This window comes from Camellia sinensis, chromosome 9 (genome assembly GCF_055761805.1).
Source record: "Camellia sinensis isolate YWXY chromosome 9, ASM5576180v1, whole genome shotgun sequence".
NCBI classification, from domain to species: domain Eukaryota; kingdom Viridiplantae; phylum Streptophyta; class Magnoliopsida; order Ericales; family Theaceae; genus Camellia; species Camellia sinensis.
The window spans coordinates 159,668,365-159,687,862 of NC_138969.1; the positions used below are offsets into that span (position 1 = coordinate 159,668,365).

Sequence of the window (19,498 nt, forward strand, 5' to 3'; positions counted from 1 at the left end):
CGGTGTTTGATCCTTGTAGTAGGAACGAGCTTAGCGGCCTTCTGGCTACTCTCTTGGATGGTGAGAGTGTCGGAACTCGAGTCGAGTTGCCAAGAGTAGTGTGTGAATACTTGGAGGTGTTTTCCGAGGACCTTACCAGTTTGCCACCCTACTGGGAGATTGAGTTCACTATTGACTCAGTGCCTGGAACAGCACCTATTTCTATGACGCCGTATAGATTTGCGCTCGCAGAGTTGCATGAGTTGAAGATTCAACTCCAAGAGCTTTTAGACAAGGGCTTTATTCGCCCTAGTACGTCACCTTGTGGAGCGCCGACTCTCTTTGCGAAGAAGAAGGACGGTCGTTACGGTTGTGTATCGACTACCGTAAGTTGAACCGAGTCACTGTCAAGAACAAATACCCTTTACCCAGGATAAACGACTTGTTCGATCAACTTAGAGGGTCTTGTTGCTTTTCGAAGATAGACTTGAGGTCGGGGTACCACCAGTTGAGAGTCCGGGAGGAGGACGTCCAGAAAACGGCCTTTCATACGCTTTATGGCCACTACGAGTTCCTAGTAATGCCATTTGGGTTGACTAACGCACCAGCTTCTTTTATGGATTTGATGAACCGAATATTTAGGGAGTACTTGGATTGTTTTGTGGTCGTCTTCGTGGACGACATCTTTATCTATTCGACCTCCGAGGAGGAACATGAGACTCATTTGAGGATTGTGCTTGACTTGCTTAGGGAGCATCAGTTGTATGCCAAATTTGAGAAGTGTGAGTTTTGGCTCACCGAGGTGAAGTTTTTGGGCCACGTCGTGTTAAAAGAGGGAGTAACAGTAGATTCCTCGAAGATTGATTCTATGCAAGATTGGGAGCAACCTAAGAATGTATTTGAGATTCAGAGTTTCTTGGGGTTGGCGGGGTACTATCGTCGATTCGTAAAAGATTTCTCTAGATTAGCTGCGCCTTTGACTAGATTGACTAGAAAGGGGGTTAAGTTCGTGTGGAGTGAGGCTTGTGAGAAGTCTTTCCAGGAGCTCAAAACTAGATTGACCATGGCACCAATATTGATCATTCCAGAGGGGGGATTGGCGTATACTGTCTTTTGTGATGCGTCTCGAGATGGGCTTGGTTGTGTTTTGATGCAAGAGGGAAAGGTTGTAGCGTATGGCTCTCGACAGTTGAAAACTTATGAGAAGAATTACCCTACCCATGAACTAAAATTAGCCGCAGTAGTCTTTGCTTTGAAGATTTGGAAGCATTATTTGTATGGTGAGAAGCTTGAGGTTTTCTCCGACCATAAGAGCTTGAAGTATTTGTTCTCCCAGAAAGATTTGAATCTAAGACAATGTAGATGGATGGAATTTTTAGAAGACTATGATTTTGAGTTACACTATCATCCGGGGTGAAGGCCAATGTAGTGGCCGACGCCTTAGGCCAAAAAACTGTGAGTAGTTTAGCGAGTGTGGCCATTCGGGAGTGGAGTATGTTGGGTGAAGTCGGTAAGTTTGGGTTGCAATTGGGTGAGTCCGAAGAAAGTGCTACATTGTTTACCTTGAGTGCTCAACCTATTTTGATTAGTAGAGTTATAGAGGCAAAACAAGGAGACCGCGAAGTGGAGTTAATTCGGGAGAGAATCTCCAATGGAAAGGAGGAGAAGGGTTTGAATATTCGCTCGGATCAGAGTGTACGTTACTTAGATCGCCTGTTTGTGCTTGAATCTTGTAGAGATGAAGTGCTTTGGGAGTTCCACCACTCACACCTTGCGGTACATCCGGGAGGCACCAAAATGTATCGAGACCTTAACCGTCAGTTTTGGTGGAGGGGTATGAAGCAGGATGTCGCATCCTTCGTGTTAAAATGCCTTACTTGTCAGCAAGTTAAGGCCGAGCATCAGAGACCAGTGGGTTTGTTACAACCCTTATCAATAGCCGAGTGGAAGTGGGAACACGTGACCATGGACTTCATAGTTGGGCTTTCTAGAACGCAGCGGGGTAACGACGCCATTTGGGTGATTTTCGATAGGCTGACTAAGTCCATGCACTTCATTCCTGTGCGAACTACCGACTCAGTTGAGCACTTGGCAGAGTTGTATGTTAAGGAGATAGTTCGACTTCATGGGGTGCCGATCACCATTGTGTTAGATAAGGATCCTCGTTTTACCGCCCGGTTGTGGCAAAGCCTTCAAGAGGCATTGGGAACCAAGTTAACCTTTAGCACCGCTTATCACCCTCAAACCGATGGGAAGTTGGAACGCACCATTCAAATTTTAGAGGACATGCTTAGATTTCAAGGAGTCTTGGGAAAGACATTTACCGTTGATTGAATTCGTCTATAACAATAGTTATCAGGCTATCATTGAGATGACACCGTTTGAGCCTTGTACGACCAACTTTGTAGGTCACCCGTTTGTTGGGCTGAGGTAGGTGATGCATCGTTGTTGGGACCGGAGATTGTTAGGGAGACTACCGAGAAAGTTGCTCTCATTCGGAAGAGATTAGCCACGGCCCAAAGCCGACAAAAGAGTTGCGCCGATAAGAGGAGACGACCCTTATCCTTTGATGCGGGTGATCACTTGTTTCTTAAGATCTCACATAGACAGGGTTTAATGCGGTTTGGCAAGAGTGGTAAGTTGTCTCCGAGGTTCATTGGACCTTTTGAGATTTTGAAGAGAATCAGAGAAGTGGCATATCGGTTAGCCTTACCGCCACAACTATCGGGGGTTCACAATGTGTTTCATGTGTCAATGCTTAGGAAATACGAGCCTGACCTTTCTCGTGTGTTAGATTGGGTTGATTTAGAGGTAGATGAGGACGCCTCTTATGAGGAGCGACCGGTTCAAATTCTAGATACCCGGGAGCAAGTGCTGCGGGGTAGGACTATACCATTCGTGAAGGTGTTGTGGAGGTACCGTGGGGTTGAGGAAGCAACTTGGGAAAGGGAGGCAGAAGTCCATTCCAAGTATCCGGATTTATTTGAGCATGTTTAGTTGATTTGATTTAAACTGTAATGCTTCCTTATGGTGAAGGGAAAATGTGTTAAATTAATGATCAAATGTTGTTGTATGTATTGTTAAATTGGGTATGAGGTTGTGTAGGCGTAATGTTTTGCTATGGATGCCTTATTTTATACGCCTTGTATAAGCACATGTGGTCTTGATGAAAGGATGATGAAAGGAACGATAAATGATAATTGAACATAAATGTTACGACTTGAGAATGTGGTTAAATTGATTAAAATTGCTACAGCCTTGGTTTGGTGTTTTGTTTAAATTTCAGGGATGAAATTTCCTATGGTGGGAAGGTTATAGCGACCCCGGGTCTCTACCCGACTGCCATGGTATTCTGGATCCAAATCTTGTTGTTTGATGCTGCTGGTTATATCTTTCTTCCTTATACCTCTTGAATTTGTGTTTTGGAGTGACTTGAGCGTGTTTAGAACAGGTCAGTTGCCTTTCGGTCTAGAATCTTTTTGCCCAAATTTTTGGCTTTCCGCTCGAGCGGGACTCCTTGCGCTCGAGCGGAGTTTGCAACATTTCAGTATCGAGTGTCTCTGCAAAAGTGCTGCAAGAGTGTTTTTCACGGTTGAGCGGTGTTTCTTACACTCGAGCGTGTTTGAGCTCGAGCGGCCCTTCTGGCGCTCGAGCGCCTGTCTGCAATCTGTGAAATACTGGGCGGGTAAAATCCACGCTCGAGCTGTTCTCTTTGCGTTCGAGCGGGTTGTTGTTGCTGTGTCTGACGCTCGAGCGTGGAGCCTTACGCTCGAGCGGGATTCGCGTATATCAGATCGTAAAAGTGACTTTCTACATAACTTTTTCATCTCTTTTTCATCCAAACCCTAAGTTGAGAGCCTCTCTCTCTAGAAATACCCTCTCTCTCTATATTTGATCTAGATTTAGTGATGTTCTCACCCCCTTCCTTAGACAAGAAGATTGAGCTCTTCAAGATCTTCATTTCCATCCAATAAGAAGTGGGTTTTGCCATTTTTGGAAACTTCACCTTTGTCCAACCCTTCTCCTTGGGCTTCTACTTTGAGGTAGGGATATTCTTGAGTTATATATACTAGTTTTGCCCTTTTTATGATGATTTAAGAGTTCCTTCTAGTTTATGATGATATTAGCCTTGTGATTTCAAAATGTAAAGGTTTTTCTGCAAAAGAGGGTTTCTCTTTTAACTCTAAATTTTTGGTTAATCCTTGAGTGTTCATCTTGTTGACCTAAGAAAAGAAATGTTTTGGATGATAGTTTTCACCATGAAATGGGAAGCAATTGTTTTGAGAAAAACCCTAGAAATTGGGGATTTTGGTAATATGGTAAATGTCTATGAAATTGTTATTGTCATGTTTTAAAAGGATGAAAAGAGTGAGTTGCATCAATGTTTGGCAAAATGGAAAATTACTTGTTATATGAAAATAAGGTGTTAATGTTAAATTGTTGGCAACACATAAATGAGTAAGGTTGTGGCGAAACTAATTTGTTATGTCTTGTGATATGAAAATTGTGACTACGTGTTGATGAAATATATTAATCATGTGGATGAACATTGAAAAGAGAAGATGAGAACGTGAATGTTGACATTGTAGTAGAGATACTTAAAAGTGGAGAAATGTCTTAAGTTATGGAAAGGATCATTTGCATTGCATGTTATTTTATTTATTATAATACACTGTGAATCTAAATCAATGAGATTTCCATCATGAGGAAAAGAAATAGTTGTTGTGTTGAGAATTATGAAAATGTGTAAGGGGTAAATACGTTGGTAAGTCTAGATAGGAGGTGTAGATGAATTTGATAAGCTGGCCTGAGTGTCCAGGGTAAAAGACCCGAAAGCCGCGCGGATAGGTGTCGAGCCTACCGGTTAATACCGGTAAAAATGACAGTTTGGCAGTACTCGTAGAGTCTACTTGCAGACATCGGCCTAGGGATTACCAGTGTCTTATTTATCGCCCCCTATTGAATTTAATAATAAAAGTTTGAAATTGATGAGATCACATGATGGTATTGAGAGTAGGTTGATTTTGAAATGGTGCATTGAAATGAATATTTTTCCTCTATACCTTAATCTTGGCATGTCATTGCAATTACATTTCTTTTTATGTTGAGGAAAAAACATAACTGTATATACTTTGTGAGAATACTCTACTGGGCTTTGTGCTCACCCCTATGGGATTTGGTGCAGGTAAAGATGTGGTGATCCTGCCAAACTAAGGGCGTGGATGTTTTTGAGAAGAGTACATAACTCTTTTATTTTGTGTAATTCTTTTGAGCCAAGGGCTAATGTGTATGGGTTGCAGAAACCATTTTTGTGTAACCAGGATTATGCCTTGGAAGATGTAAGCCCTTAAGGGCATTGTATTTTTTTTTGGAGAGTGGATGCTTTACATGCTATAGATTCATATGTTTGTATTGATGAATGTATACCCGCATGTAAAACCTTTGTAAAGACTCATTAGTAATTATGTAAAGATGGGCAGATTATTGTTATTGTTGGGTAAATGTGGATTATTTATGGGTAGTTCATGTTGAATTATTTCTAGGCGTTACAGCCTGTGGGTTGCTTGAAACTTGCCCGCAATCTAGAGTGGGCTTGGCCCATTTAGGCTCGGACTTGAGCCCAACCTGAGACCCTAGGCCAGGGCCTGGGTGATCATTTTGAAACTTGATCCGGCGCGTGGGCCTGCTTAAGGCCTTGCGCGCCCGAGGCCCAATGTTTTTTTTAGTGGAAAATAATAAAATTTTGATAGAAAAAATAAAAAAAAAAAACAAAAAAAAAATTTGTTCAGGCCCACCCAAGCTTGAGGCCAGGCCCAAACCCACCAGCCCATCCAAGGCTCGAATACCCCATGGGCCTGGGCCTAGGCCTGGGCCTAATTTTCTGGCCCGTGCCCCGAACCGAATTTTGGAGAGAGCCCGTGAGACCCGACATGGGCCAGCCCGGCCCGGACCAAATTTACACCCCTGTGTTCTATGGTTGTTACTAAATGTTATATGAAGTCGTGGGGGTATTATTGATATTTTAATAAGTTTGGAGTATTAGTATGAGATGTTACATATTTATAATTATATTAATATTTGGGTAAATTATACAAATAGTTCTTGTAGTTTACACAATGTGTCAATTTGATCCCTATTGTTTCAATTTGCTTGATTTTGCCCCTTAATTTAAGAAATTGTGTTATTTTAGTCCAATAAATAACGCTTGTTAAGTTTGGTGAAAAGAAAGTCAAACTATGTGTCAATTTGGTCCCTGTAGTAACAGTTGTTAAGTTTGGTAGATGAAAAGTCAAACTATGTGTCAATTTGATTTTTGTAGTTTACAAAATGTGTCAATTTTTTCCTTGTCAAAATCAAACAAATTAAAACAACAGGGACCAAATTGACATTTGCTTTAATTTGCTTGATTTTGACAGGAACCTGTAGACACCCCATTTTTGACCGTCCTTGAGACTTGGATGTCACCGCTTGGAACACTCGGTGATTATTCATGTATGTGTTCGTTTAGAGTTCCCGGAGGTTTTGGCTCGTGCGCCCTGCCTCAGGATCTCCGAACTTGACCGTTTAGTGTCTGGTTTCACACCGAACACTCATGTTTTGCCTTGGAAGGGCATGGAAGGCCTTGTAAGGCATCCCCACACACCACCGGCAGTGGCTAAAGGCTACCGGCTGGTCTTTTGCTTCCATCGGCACATTTTGTTGCCGGTCGGCATATTTTATTGCCGGTCGGCATAGTTTGTTGCCGGTCGGCACCTTTTTTTTGTCGAAACAACTTTTTTGGGCAGCCGACCACTGTTCATCCACTTTATGGAGATATTTTGTGCCAGATGTGATAGCTGGCACCAACTCTGCCTCCCTCCATACACGTGTATGGAGGGATCTCCCTCTAAGCAAGCTTGTTGTATAAGCTTTGCAAGAGGGAGTTTTATAAGAGGAAGGGCCTTCCTCTTTGATCTAGGTTAGAATTTTGGAACCAAAAACCAGAGCTTTGAGATATAGATACACTCTATCTCTATATCTCCCTCTCCCCCCTCATTTGTGTGTGTTTCCTTGGCCTAAAGGTGGTTTTTACCTTACTTTTGCACCATTACACACACTATTACACCTTACTCCGAGATTGAGGAACTTGGGGGGTTGATTCTTGAGTTTTTGGACTGGTTTTGATCAAAAGAAGAGGGCTAGACCATTTGTTCTTCAAGGGTTCTTCAAGGGTGAGCATCTTGCTTTATATTCCCCAAACTTGCAATAGTTTTCTACCTATCTTGCTTGCTGTTTTAGCTCTTGTGTATAACATGAAAAAGGCTTATATTTTCATGCTTTAGAACTTTCATTAAGGTTGTTTGGTGTTTTGAGTGCAAACGCACTCTATTAGGCCTTGTTTGGCCACTTTTGTTGCCTCTTTGGTTAAGCTTTGGTCATCTTTGTATTTTGATCTCTTCACCACTGAAAATCAGTGTATTTTTAGTGTTGAAGAGGTCGGTTTGAAGTCTTGCATAGGGGAGGGACACCCCTCTCCCTTTATTGTCTTGTTTCCTTGAGTTGTGGCCCAAAAGGGTGGCATTCATGCTTGCTTGGCTTTTGCTTCATTTCAGAACTTTTTGGGTGTTTTTAGGTCATGTGGGATCTCTGTTTTTGGCCGGATTTGTGCCTCCTTGTATGCTTGTAGCACTTGCTTTGTATTGCTCCATTTGGCCTAGAAATGTCCCTTGTGTTTAGACCATGATTTTTGCATGTGTTGGCTTAGTTCCATGAAGATATTAGCACTATTTTTCCATGCTTAAAGTCTGTTGGTTATCCATTTGGTCATGTTTGGCATGTTTGACATGGTTGCTATGCATTTTGGCTTGTGAGCCCTCAAGTATATGAGTCACAAGCATGCCTTAGTTGGTCCACTTTATGAGTCGAAGTTGTTTGCCATGCTATTTCAGTCCCTAAATCATGTTTGCATGCTCGCATTTATGATCCCTTTTGTGTCTTGAGGGTGTGCCCCTTTATGCCTACATTTGAGCCTTGGTGCATACACTCCTTTGGAGTCATTTTAGTTGCCATATTAGGAGGCTTTGGAGCCCCATTTTGCATGTAAAAGGTCTGTCTTTACTTGCCTTAGTCATGCCATGAGTAGTCATGTTGGTGGGGGAAAAATGTCTTTTTTTTTATGCCTTAACCTTGGGAACATTATTTTGCTTGTTAGCATGAGTATTGGTCCACCTTTTAGACATCTTTTGGCCGCTGTTTTGGGATGGTTTAAGGTCTGCCCCTTTATGGTTCTATGCCCCTTTATGGTTCTAGGCCCCATTGCATGCTTGTTTCATATTTGTTGCATGGTTACTTCATTAAGCCTTGTAGTATATTAATCCCATTGTCAAATTGGTCCATATTTGCCATCACATTTTGCACCTTGTATGCTTGGCATTACACATTTGTCATGTTGGTTGCATAATGCTTGTTGTGCCTTGCATCTTGGTATCATGTTGCATTTTGAGCCATGTTTGCATAACATGCATTGCATTTACTTGGTTTGGGGTGTCAAACCAAGTGTGGGAATCAAGGAACATTCATACTTCAAGTGATGTAATGTGCCTCGATTCCCGGTCACTGGGGCCTTTGATTCCAACTTGATAAGGCTTCGGTTTTCATTTTGTTTGTTGCATGCATTTTTATATCAAATGGCAAATTTGATTCTCTGAATCACCATGCACCATTGATGGTTCGAGGATCGAGGGACATGCTTCCTTGAGTTCAAAGCATGATAGGAAGCATGACCATGCTCACATGTGCCTGAAAACCCCATGCCATGCACTATCTGTTCTCTGTTTACTGTCAAACTGTCTTCTGCAGGAAGTTTCTGCCGACCGGCAGAATTTGGTGCCGACCGGCAAGAATTGAAGTGCCGATGAGTCCAAGAACAGCCGGTGGAAATTGTAGAGTGCCGGTGGGAATTCTGTCTGGCCGGTGGTGCTCTGCAGAGTGTAAGGAACCTGCTCCTAGACTTCGGCAATTTTCAGAGAGACAAGACAGTACAAACAGAGGTGGCAGGGGTACGGTACGGGTTTTTCGGGCGAGCCGATTTCCGAGCATGCATCATCTGCGCACCCCGAGGCAGAGGCTGTGGCCACCCTCATTTTTCTTTTGCATCCTTTCTTTTAATTAATTAGAAAATTCTGTAATAATTTTATTTGTTTATTATTTGGGACTGTAATATTTATTTGGGCCCTCCGAGTGAGGGCAAATCTGTAATAAGTGTGTGTGGGTGGTGTGTATGTCTTCCAACCCCACTTCTTTCTTTCCTTTTATTTACCTGCTTATGATGGTAGATTAGGGCATGTTTAAATTCAGCATACCTTATGCTATGCATGCGTGCATTCATGCATTTGTACTGCATGTATTGGGCTCGGTACATCACGCTAACTGCATTTGTACTTCAATTTACAAATCGAATATGTGATAATTGATCGCATTACATATGCCATGCTTAGGTTAACCGAGCCTATCTAAATTGCATCTTGTATGTGTTGCATTAGGCAATTTAACATGAACTAGGACACGCACATTTTGCTAACTAGTTTACTGTTTTGGCACGGAGTACTAGGTAAGCTTTTATGCTTTAGCATATCGCATGCGTGTGAATGTTGCCATGATAGCATGATTACCATGAGGCTAGCTGCTTATGTGATATAACTGCTTGAATGCCTGTGGATGGAGGTTGAATTACCTAAATTGGAATAATGCATTAAAACTGTGAGTTTTAAGCCCACTAGATAGTGGCAAAATCATCTTTTCTAAAAAGCCCACTTGAGGGTGGCAAAATCCGCATTTTAGCCTACTTGCGAGTAGCAAACCATTTTTCAAAACCAACATGAAATGTTTTGTTCCAATTTGGGCGATTTGGTCTATACTTGTTTGCTGCGCGCACAACATAGTAATTCTAGGCTAATAACCGGTTTAAGAACACATAAACGTTTTCGAAATTGGATATCACGGTTAGTAGAGGCCGGTCTTCAGACCGGGCGAGAGGGGGTGCTCATAGCTGACCTTCCCCGATCGTACCCAAGTTCCCGAGCCGAGGCAACTTTGGTGATGACGGACACGTGGCCTTCGGCACCGAGTCAGGGTTTCCTAAATTTTCCCATTTAAAAATATTTAGGTGGCGACTCTGTATCTGGCAAAGCAGTCTATGTTTGGCACTTCTTTCAAAATCTGTTTTCTCAAAACGATTTGCCGGATTTGGACTCTTTGGTTCAGATTTAGAACCGTGATACAAATCGAGAGTCCGAACTATAGCGAGGGTCCCTCGCGGACTTGTTACAGTTTCTGGCGACTCTGCTGGGGAGTTTTAGAGAGCTTGACTCAAACTCGTGATATCCTGTTTTGATTTCATTTATGTGCTTCTTTGCATTGCATGTGCATTGGTGCGCCTAGGAACACAGTGTTTGCCGTCTGCCATTCCTGAACGGTTTGCCGGAGGCTTGTCTTGTCAAGGCATGTCCATAAGGCTGACCGGCTATGGGCTCTGACAGCATGGGAACACAAACCCCGGTTCTACCGGGGCACCCTTTTTGACCATTCGACCTAGTGCATATTCGGATCCATAGTGACCATTCCAAGCTAAGACAGGTTGCTTACCCGATGTTAGGTTGTTTGAAAACTGCTGCGTGCATAGTGAAACCCTAGCTCCTGACAAAATAGGACAGGGAAACCCTACCCCAACATAGGGGTGTTTTGGCTCTCTTTACTTGCTATGTGCTTTTAGAGTGTGGCTCTACAGGAACGTGCATATCAGTTTGTAAGATTGAGTATTAGGCCTGAGGGTATCAGCATCAGTTTATGAGAATCCGTTATCCGCGGATATCAGGGTTCAGTTTTGGGAACAGAGATTTCGGGAAACAGTGATCAGTATCAGGGAACAGTGTGTTCGGCTTATCAAACTGTGCACTGTGAATGCCCAACTGCATGTTGTATGTGTTTATTTTAAAGCAGTTATGCCGTCCAATTGCTTGTTTATTTACTGCTTTATTTATCCTTTTTGCTAGGTAGTTTAGCATCATTGCTTCCAGCCCAGTGGACATCTCCCAAGCACTCTGGGTCAGAGGTCGCCGACTCCATCGATCTGAGGATCTGATAGCAGGACAACCGGTGTACCATTCTCTACCCCCGGTTACTAAACGGAAGGCAACTAGGCAGAGGGCATCGGTTCAACAGTCAGTTCAGAGGGCCTTATCTACCCCACCTGAGTTCAGTAGGGATCAGGGTCCTGTTTCACCTGTAGAGAGGGAACGCATACCAGTAATTCAACCAGAGCAGAATAGTATGGCTAGTTTAGAAGAGATGGTACGCCAACTTCAGGAAAGCATGAAAATGATGCAGCAGGATGCTGTCCGACAGGCAGAATTCACGAAATAACAAGCCACAGTTATGGGTGAGCAAGCGGAGTTAATTGTGAGATTGCAGCAGCAAACTGGGACATCAGCTTCACAGCAAGTCCCTCCCCCACTAAGGGTTCCGATACCCGAAGAGACTCCAAACGCCCGGAACGTCCAAGAAGATACGGATATCCCAACGGGGCCAGCTCCACCCCCGATCCAGCCTCAGCAATCCAAGGCACCCACTCCTATCAATCTATCGGATTCTCCCTTCGAGTCCGAGGTGGACCCCGTGGCATTGAAAATGCACAAGCTTGAAAAGCTGTTCAAAAAGTCTCAGGGTGCGAAGTCCATTTCGGACATTGGAGACGGATACACTGATACAGCCGTGACGCTGCCAGATCGGTTTAAGATGCCACAAATCGATCGTTTTGACGGATCTGAGGATCCCATGGTACACCTGCGACTATTTTCAGACGTCCTAAGGCCAATGGGCCTCACTAGATTGCAGAAGCTGTCTTTATTCGGTCGGACCCTGTCGGGTGTAGCGGCCGCATGGTATGCAAAATTGGAAGATGACGTCAAAAGAAGTTGGGACGAGATGGCTGAGGCCTTCATCCTGCAGTACTCGTATAACACACAAATCGAGATCACGACCCGGGATCTCGAGACAACGAGACAAGAAACCAAGGAGAGTTTCTCGGAATTTGTAACTAGATGGCGGGCTAAGGCTTCGATGATGACCTTAAGGCCCACGGACAAGGACCAGATTCGGATGATTGTGCGCAATCTTCAGCCGAAGCTAATGCAGAAGATGATTGTAATCCCCTTTCCTACTTTTGCTGATCTACATGAAATGGGGGTGCAGATCGAGGATGCCTTAAAACAAGGCCTGATTGATAATGACCGGGAGCAACCCCGCAGAACTTTCAATCGAAATACTACTGCAGGCCCGAGTGGCGTTACGACTGCCAGGACCTCTGAAGTGAGTATGGTCACCACCAACCCTTCCCCAAGAACTACAGTAGCCACACCATTCTCCGGTGCGTCTGGAAGCAACCCTCAAACAACCAAATACCCTCCCAGAAATACTAGAACCTTCGCTCCACTTTATATGCCCCTATCCAAAGCTTTGGGGGTTTTGATCAGGAAAGGGCATCTGAAGCCCCTAGAGCCGCGGCCCTTACCTGAAAGACTCCCGCCACCCACAATCCAGCCAAGTACTGTGCATTCCACCAGCAACACGGTCACGACACAGACCTGTGCTTTCGATTGCGTCATGAAATCCAAGATCTCATTGATAATGGGGTGATTTTACCCCTTGAAAAACCCAATGTTACTACAAATCCTCTCCCCGCACATAACCAAGTTCCACCACCCAAAAGAGTCAATTTCATTCACACTGGGGTCGCATCCTACGATCCTAGTATTTATATCACACCCTCCTACCTACCTAAGACGAAGGTTTTCCTTCCTGATAGCACCGATTTGTGCATGATGGACGTCTCCATAACCCAACCCAAGCCAGTGGTGGTGACCATCGAGAACAAGAAAAAGATTGTCGAGCCAGAGTCTGCGGAATCTGGAAGTGATGTTGGGAACGCTTATAGTCCAAGTGACTACATTTCACCAAAGGGTCAGAATAGACCAGATGTCAAATTTCCAGTCGGGGGAGAGCTGTGTGCAATCAAAAGGGACAGTCCAGGACAGGGGATGAATGATTTGACAGCTGTGGAAGAGGATCTTGCCAAGTTCCAGTTTCAAGATAACCAAGACCCAGAAGACCCAACCGTCAACTAGTTCGATTATGAGGAATCGGCTGAGGCCACGGGATGGTCGGACGATCAGCCAGATGTGGTAGGAGGATTTCAGTCAGAACAAGGCCCGGCAGGGGCAGAAGTGTCAATAACAGTCGGGAAGGTCGAAGAACAGAATACATCGCCGGAGGGCGCCGGTGTCGAGAGTTTCGCTCGGTAATGGAGCATTTTGAGTACAGGGATCATTGAGCAATCTACTGCGTTGGCACAGTCAGAACAGGGAAGATTCGAAGATTCTGAGAGGATCAGGAAGGCAAAAGGCCATGTGGGGGTTGAGATTGCCACAAATACAGAAATGGAGAATGCTGTGAGCATAGGGATAAAAGGGACTGCAAGTATCGGGACAGTTATGCCAGAACCAGACAGATGCCTGTCGGCTGCAGATGGTATGTGGTGGGAAGACGACGATCTATGTCTGACCCACACGGACGAAGATTGGGAAGATAACCAACCAGATGATACCTGGTATATCGGCGAAGTCGATCACATGACCAGGAGTGGACGGTACTTCAAGCCTCCACACCTAGATCAACCGGAAGCGTCGGGAAAAGATAAGGAGGCAGAGAAGCAAAAAGAAAAGCAACTCGAAGATGAGGCCGTATTGAGACAATTGAAAAAGATACAAGCAGACATCTCTATCTGGGGACTGCTTATGGCTTCTCGAGTACATAGACAAGCCGTCCTTATAGCCATGGACAAGGCCAAGCTGTCCATAGACACCACGCCCGAACAGCTGGTGGGCTTAGTCTTTTCGGGAGGAAGTTCCCCAGCATTGAGTTTTTCTGACAAAGAACTGCCACCCGAGGGTGAGAACCATAACAAGCCACTCTACATCTCTGTGGAGTGCAGGGATAAATGGATACCTGTGGTGCTTGTCGACACGGGGTCCGCCATCAACGTCTGCCCGGCAAGGACAGCTTATGCGATTGGTTTGAAAGTCGCGGATTTCGTGCCAATGGCCCAGGTAATTCGGGCGTATGACAACACAAGCCGGGAAGTAATGGGAACAGTTAAGATTCAAACAAAGGCTGGGCCGGGACAGCACGAGATAGATTTCCATGTCTTGGAGGTTCCTGCAACGTTCAACTTGCTTTTGGGGCGGCCGTGGCTGCATCAGGTAAAGGCGGTCTCCTCTACCCTACATCAAGTGGTGAAATACCCCTATGGGAAGGGAGTAGCCATTGTCTTCGGGAATTCATCAATTCATCCGTCGCCAGAAGTATCCACGCCTGTCCTAGAAATTGAACACGGTATGGAAGATGTGTTCATATCAGGCTTTACCTTGGCTGAGGCTCGGGTTGTACAGGACATCATGGCAGTTAACGAAGGGGTATATGTCAGTGCCCAAGCAGTCTATCTCATGAACAAACTCCAGCACATCCCCGGGATGGGACTAGGCAAGAGCGGCCGAAAAGGTGTCGCAACATTGGCCGAAGTGCCGCATAACCCTCATACCTTTGGTTTGGGCTACCTTCCCACCAAAGAGGATTGGATAAGGAAAGGAAAGGAAATGGCCGGCAGGGCCAGGGCGAAACAGATGGGGAAGCCCTTTGACTTGATGCACCAGCCCATTCGGGGGACCCTAAACGGACGCTTCGTCCGGGAGGGGGAGGACTTTCCGTTCTGTGGCTTCCCAGAGCCGTGGCTCAACGTGGAAAAGAAGCGCGTACCGGGGTTTGAGATCTTCTTTGATTTACAGTTACCTGAGGATGACATCACCGAAGGGCAGGCAGATCTATCGGCTGAGGCTGAGCAAAGTAAGGAAGTGCAGTCTGAGGATGATGAAAACGAAATGGGGGCAGCGCTGGCGTGTCTGCTTTCAGATCCTCCGATCGAACAGAGGTGCTTGAGGGATAGCTCCTCGGTATGTGTGATTGGGAATGAAGTGGCTGCGGGCCTACCATCAGCTATTTTGGATGCGTCCATCGCGCCTTCTCTCATCTGGCAATATGAAGAAGGCTTTTTATCAAGCAGCACCGGGTCAGGTAGTGAGCCGGAATCTGATTCCACCGAATCTTGTGCGTCGGAATCAGGTTCCAGCTCAACTGAGTCTGAGTCCGGTATTCCCGTGGGTGGTAACCCGGATGCCACAGTCCTGTCTAGGTCGTCTTTTTCATTTTCTTTTGAGTCTGTTGTAACAGAGGAATCCGACAGCTCGGAAGTGTTTAATGAGAACGACGTGGATGTGGTTTCTGAGTATTTTTCTGTGCCTTTGATTTATTGCTTAAATCAGGATTTTCAAAATTTTGATGAAAACGACGAGGAAGAAATTCCTCCAGTTTTGCAATGGTTAATTGATCAAGAGCAGGAAAGATTTGTTAAACCTTTAATGGATGAAATCACTACTGTGAATGTTGGTACTGAGAAGGACCCGCGGCTGGTCCAAATCGGGTCCACGTTGTCTTCTGAGGAACGCGAGCGCTTAGTTCCTTTGTTAAAAGATTTCAAAGATGTTTTCGCGTGGTCCTACGAAGACATGCCTGGAATCGATCCTGAGATTGTACAGCATCGGATCCCTCATGATCCCGAGGCCCGACCTGTCAAACAGAAGCTCAGAAGGATCCGCCCTGATTGGGCCTTTAAGATCAAGGAAGAGGTCACCAAGCAAATTGATGCAGGCTTCCTGCTGGTATCTGAATACCCAACTTGGTTGGCCAACATTGTTCCGGTGCCGAAGAAGGACGGCAGAATTTGGGTCTGTGTAGACTTCAGAGATTTGAACAGGGCTAGTCCGAAGGACGACTTTCCCTTGTCGCACATTGATGAATTGGTAGATTTCACGGCAGGACACGCCTTGCTTTCGTTTATGGATGGCTTCTCAGGCTATAATCAGATAGTAATGGCACCCGAAGACCGGGAGAAGACTGCATTCACTACCCCGTGGGGTACATATTGTTATAGAGTGATGCCATTTGGGCCGAAAAACGCTGGAGCTACCTATCAACGGGCAGCAACTACAATATTGCATGATATGATCCATAAAGAGGTCGAGGTGTATGTGGACGACATGATTGTCAAGTCCAAAGAAAGAGAAGGCCACTGCACCGCCTTACAAAAATTCTTCCAAAGGATCAGAGAGTTTCGGCTGCGGTTGAATCCCCAGAAGTGTACTTTTGGTGTTACAGCAGGGAAGATGCTAGGGTTTCTGATTACACAAAGGGGCATCGAGGTCGACCCTTCCAAAATCAAGGCCATCTTAGAAATGCCACCACCAAGGACTGAAAAGGAGGTGCGAGGCTTTCTAGGTAAAGTGCAATTCATAAGACGGTTTATCTCTAAATTAACCTTGACTTGTGAACCACTTTTTGGTCTCCTGAAGAAAGGAAAAAAGTTCCAATGGGACGGCCGATGTCAGGCAGCTTTTGAACAGATCAAAGAGTATCTACAGAACCCGCCCGTGTTGTCACCACCAGAGTCGGGGAGACCGTTGATATTGTATCTTTCGGTAACTGAGACTACCATGGGCTGCATGCTCGCGCAAGAGTCAGAGGACAGAGTGGAAAGGGCCATCTACTACCTCAGCAAGAAGATACTAGATTATGAGACCCGCTATACACCACTGGAGAAGGCTTGTTTGGCCTTGGTATGGGCTACCAGGAAGCTGCGGCACTACCTGTTAGCTCACTCTGTAATGTTGGTTTCACGTTTAGATCCCATCAAATATCTTTTCGAGAAACCAGCACTTACGGGTAGGCTAGCTCGTTGGCTGCTATTGCTTTCTGAATTTGACTTGAAGTATGTAACACGCAAGTCAGTAAAAGGAAGAGCAGTAGCGGAGTTCCTTGCCAACCACTCGGTTGAGGGGGATGAAGCGGTTGAGTACCTATTCCCAGATAAAGCCATTCTGCACATCGAGGATGAAACTTGGACGATGTACTTTGACGGAGCGTCAAACCAGTATGGGTATGGGATAGGGGTATTGCTGATAACGCCTGACGATTCCCGTATCCCTTTAGCATTCAAGCTCCAGTTCAAAGTCTCGAACAATGAGGCAGAGTATGAGGCATGTATTGCTGGTCTGGAAGCAGCCATAGAACTAGGGGCAAGATGGTTGGACGTCATTGGGGACTCGAACCTTGTTGTGTCTCAAGCAAAAGGAGACTGGAAAGTCAAGGAGGAAAGGATGATAATTTACCACCAAACCTTGGATTTGTTAATTCCTCGGTTTGAGAAGTTAAATTTCACCCACCTTGTAAGAGAGAACAACAGGTTCGCAGATTCACTAGCAACTCTATCTTCCATGATAGACATCCCGTTCGGAGTCCGGATGCGTCCAGTCATCATTGATCAGAAGTTTGCACCAGCATACGAGTCGATTTCCGCCATAGATGAGTCTCAAGACGACAACCCCTAGTATTACGACATTTGGAACTTCTTAGAAAAGGAGATGTATCCACCAGGGGCAAGTGCCAAGGATAAGAGGGCCATCAGAAGAATGGCTGTTCAGTTCATCATCTGCGGGGGTAAGCTGTACAAAAGGGGTCATCTGGGAATGCATAAGCTCTATGTAGAAGCTGAAGAGTCGAAGCACCTAATGGAGGCCATCCATGGAGGGGAGTGCGGTGCACACATGAATGGAGTAATGCTGGCCAGAAAGATCCTCAGACAGGGCTACTACTGGTCAACCATGGAGGAAGATTGTATCGGCTTTGTTCGGCGATGCCACAAATGCCAGATCTATGCAAACCGTATGAACATCCCACCGTCCAAGCTATACAATATGACGTCCCCGTGGCCATTTTCCGTTTGGGGAATTGATGTGATCGGAGCTGTTACCCCGAAGGGGTCGAACGGATATGAGTATATCCTGGTAGCGATAGATTATTTCACAAAGTGGGTCGAGGCCCAATCATACGCGGTGTTGAAAGCGTCGCACGTCGCCAAGTTCATCAAAAACAACATCATTTGTCGCTACGGGGTGCTAAACGAGATTATTTCGGATAATGGATCCCACTTTAAGAAAGAAGTGGTCGACTTGTTGGAAAAGTATAACGTGGCTTTTCATAAGTCATCTACGTACCGGCCGCAAACCAACGGAGCAGTTGAGGCCGCCAACAAGAACATCAAGCATATACTGCGGAAAATGGTGGAGACCTACCGAGATTGGCCAGATAAGTTGCCGTTTGCTCTGTGGGGCTACAGGACTTCAATTAGAACTTCTACCGGAGCGACTCCGTATTCGTTAGTTTATGGAATGGAGGCCGTTCTACCTATTGAAATTGAAGTTCCGTCTTTACGGGTATTGGCTGAGTGTCAGATAGCTGAGGCAGATTGGCAGCAGAGCAGGTTTGAGGAACTCATGCTCTTTGACGAGAGAAGGCTGAAAGCACTGTACCACGTCCAGAGTTATCAACGCAGAATTGCGCGGGCTTTTAACAAGAAGGTTAGGTCCAGAAATCTAAAGGAAGGGGATTTGGTGCTCAAAGACAACCGAGCTCCCATCCACGACCCGAGGGGCAAGTTCAGACCCAATTGGACTGGTCCCTACATCATCAAAGCTATCTGGTCAGGTGGAGCTGTGGTTCTGATGGACTTAGATGGCTTGGAATTCTCCCAACCGATCAACATGGACAAGTTGAAGAAATACTACCCTTGAGAGGCTCGCTAGGCCGAAAACCCGAAAGGGCGACCTAGGCAAAAGTCAGAGCACAAAAAATTAGAAAATATAAAAACTGAGCTCGCAAGGCTGAAAACTCGCAAAGGGCGGCCTTGGCAAAAGTTAGAGCGCAAAAGGAGAGTGAAAATACTCGAGCGAACCTAAGCCGGAACTACGTAAGGCTTGATTCCCATCCTTGGGATACGTAGGCAGCTTCATCCTGAAGTTCAGCCATAACATTTCCCCGATCAACTTTGTCCATTTGATCATCTCGGTCATCTCTGTCTATCAGCATTCGTTGGAATCCCCAGTACAGTGCTACTCAGACTAGGGGCAATTTTCTGTTGCTATGCAGTGCTACGGCGCTCTTCAGACTAGGGGCAACTTTCTAGTTGCAGGGATCTGGGGTTGTGCATCTCAGTGACAGATCTCAGGCGTGTCCAGTTCTGATCCACATCAAAAATATTTTTGAGAAGTTTTAATAAAGCTGATTTCGTTCAAATAATCTTTTACAACTTTGACCATTTTTGGACCAAACGGAAAATTTTCAGTACCACAACTTTCAATTTCATTGATTTCAAAACAGAGTTCTCCTGCTCTCGTATACAATTGAAGTTGCTTTTTATTACATTCATAAAGAAAACTTGGAAGTACTAATAAAGCAATAAATCTGGGGCATAGTCAAGTCAGGTGTTCCTGCGCCCCCTCCCAGAGCTGGTCGAAGCCTCTGATGCCAAGCTGGGCCC

The 19,498-nt window shown here is 45.3% G+C and overlaps 1 protein-coding gene across 1 annotated transcript; it reads left to right on the top strand.

Annotated features, from left to right (window-relative positions):
* The first annotated feature begins 2,595 nt into the window (after positions 1-2,595).
* On the top strand, positions 2,596-3,392 carry LOC145799856 (uncharacterized). Its single transcript, XM_082889489.1, has 2 exons — positions 2,596-2,948; positions 3,266-3,392. The coding sequence occupies exons 1-2, from the start codon at positions 2,596-2,598 to the stop codon at positions 3,390-3,392; spliced, it is 480 nt and encodes a 159-aa protein (XP_082745615.1).
* Positions 3,393-19,498: the final 16,106 nt, after the last annotated feature.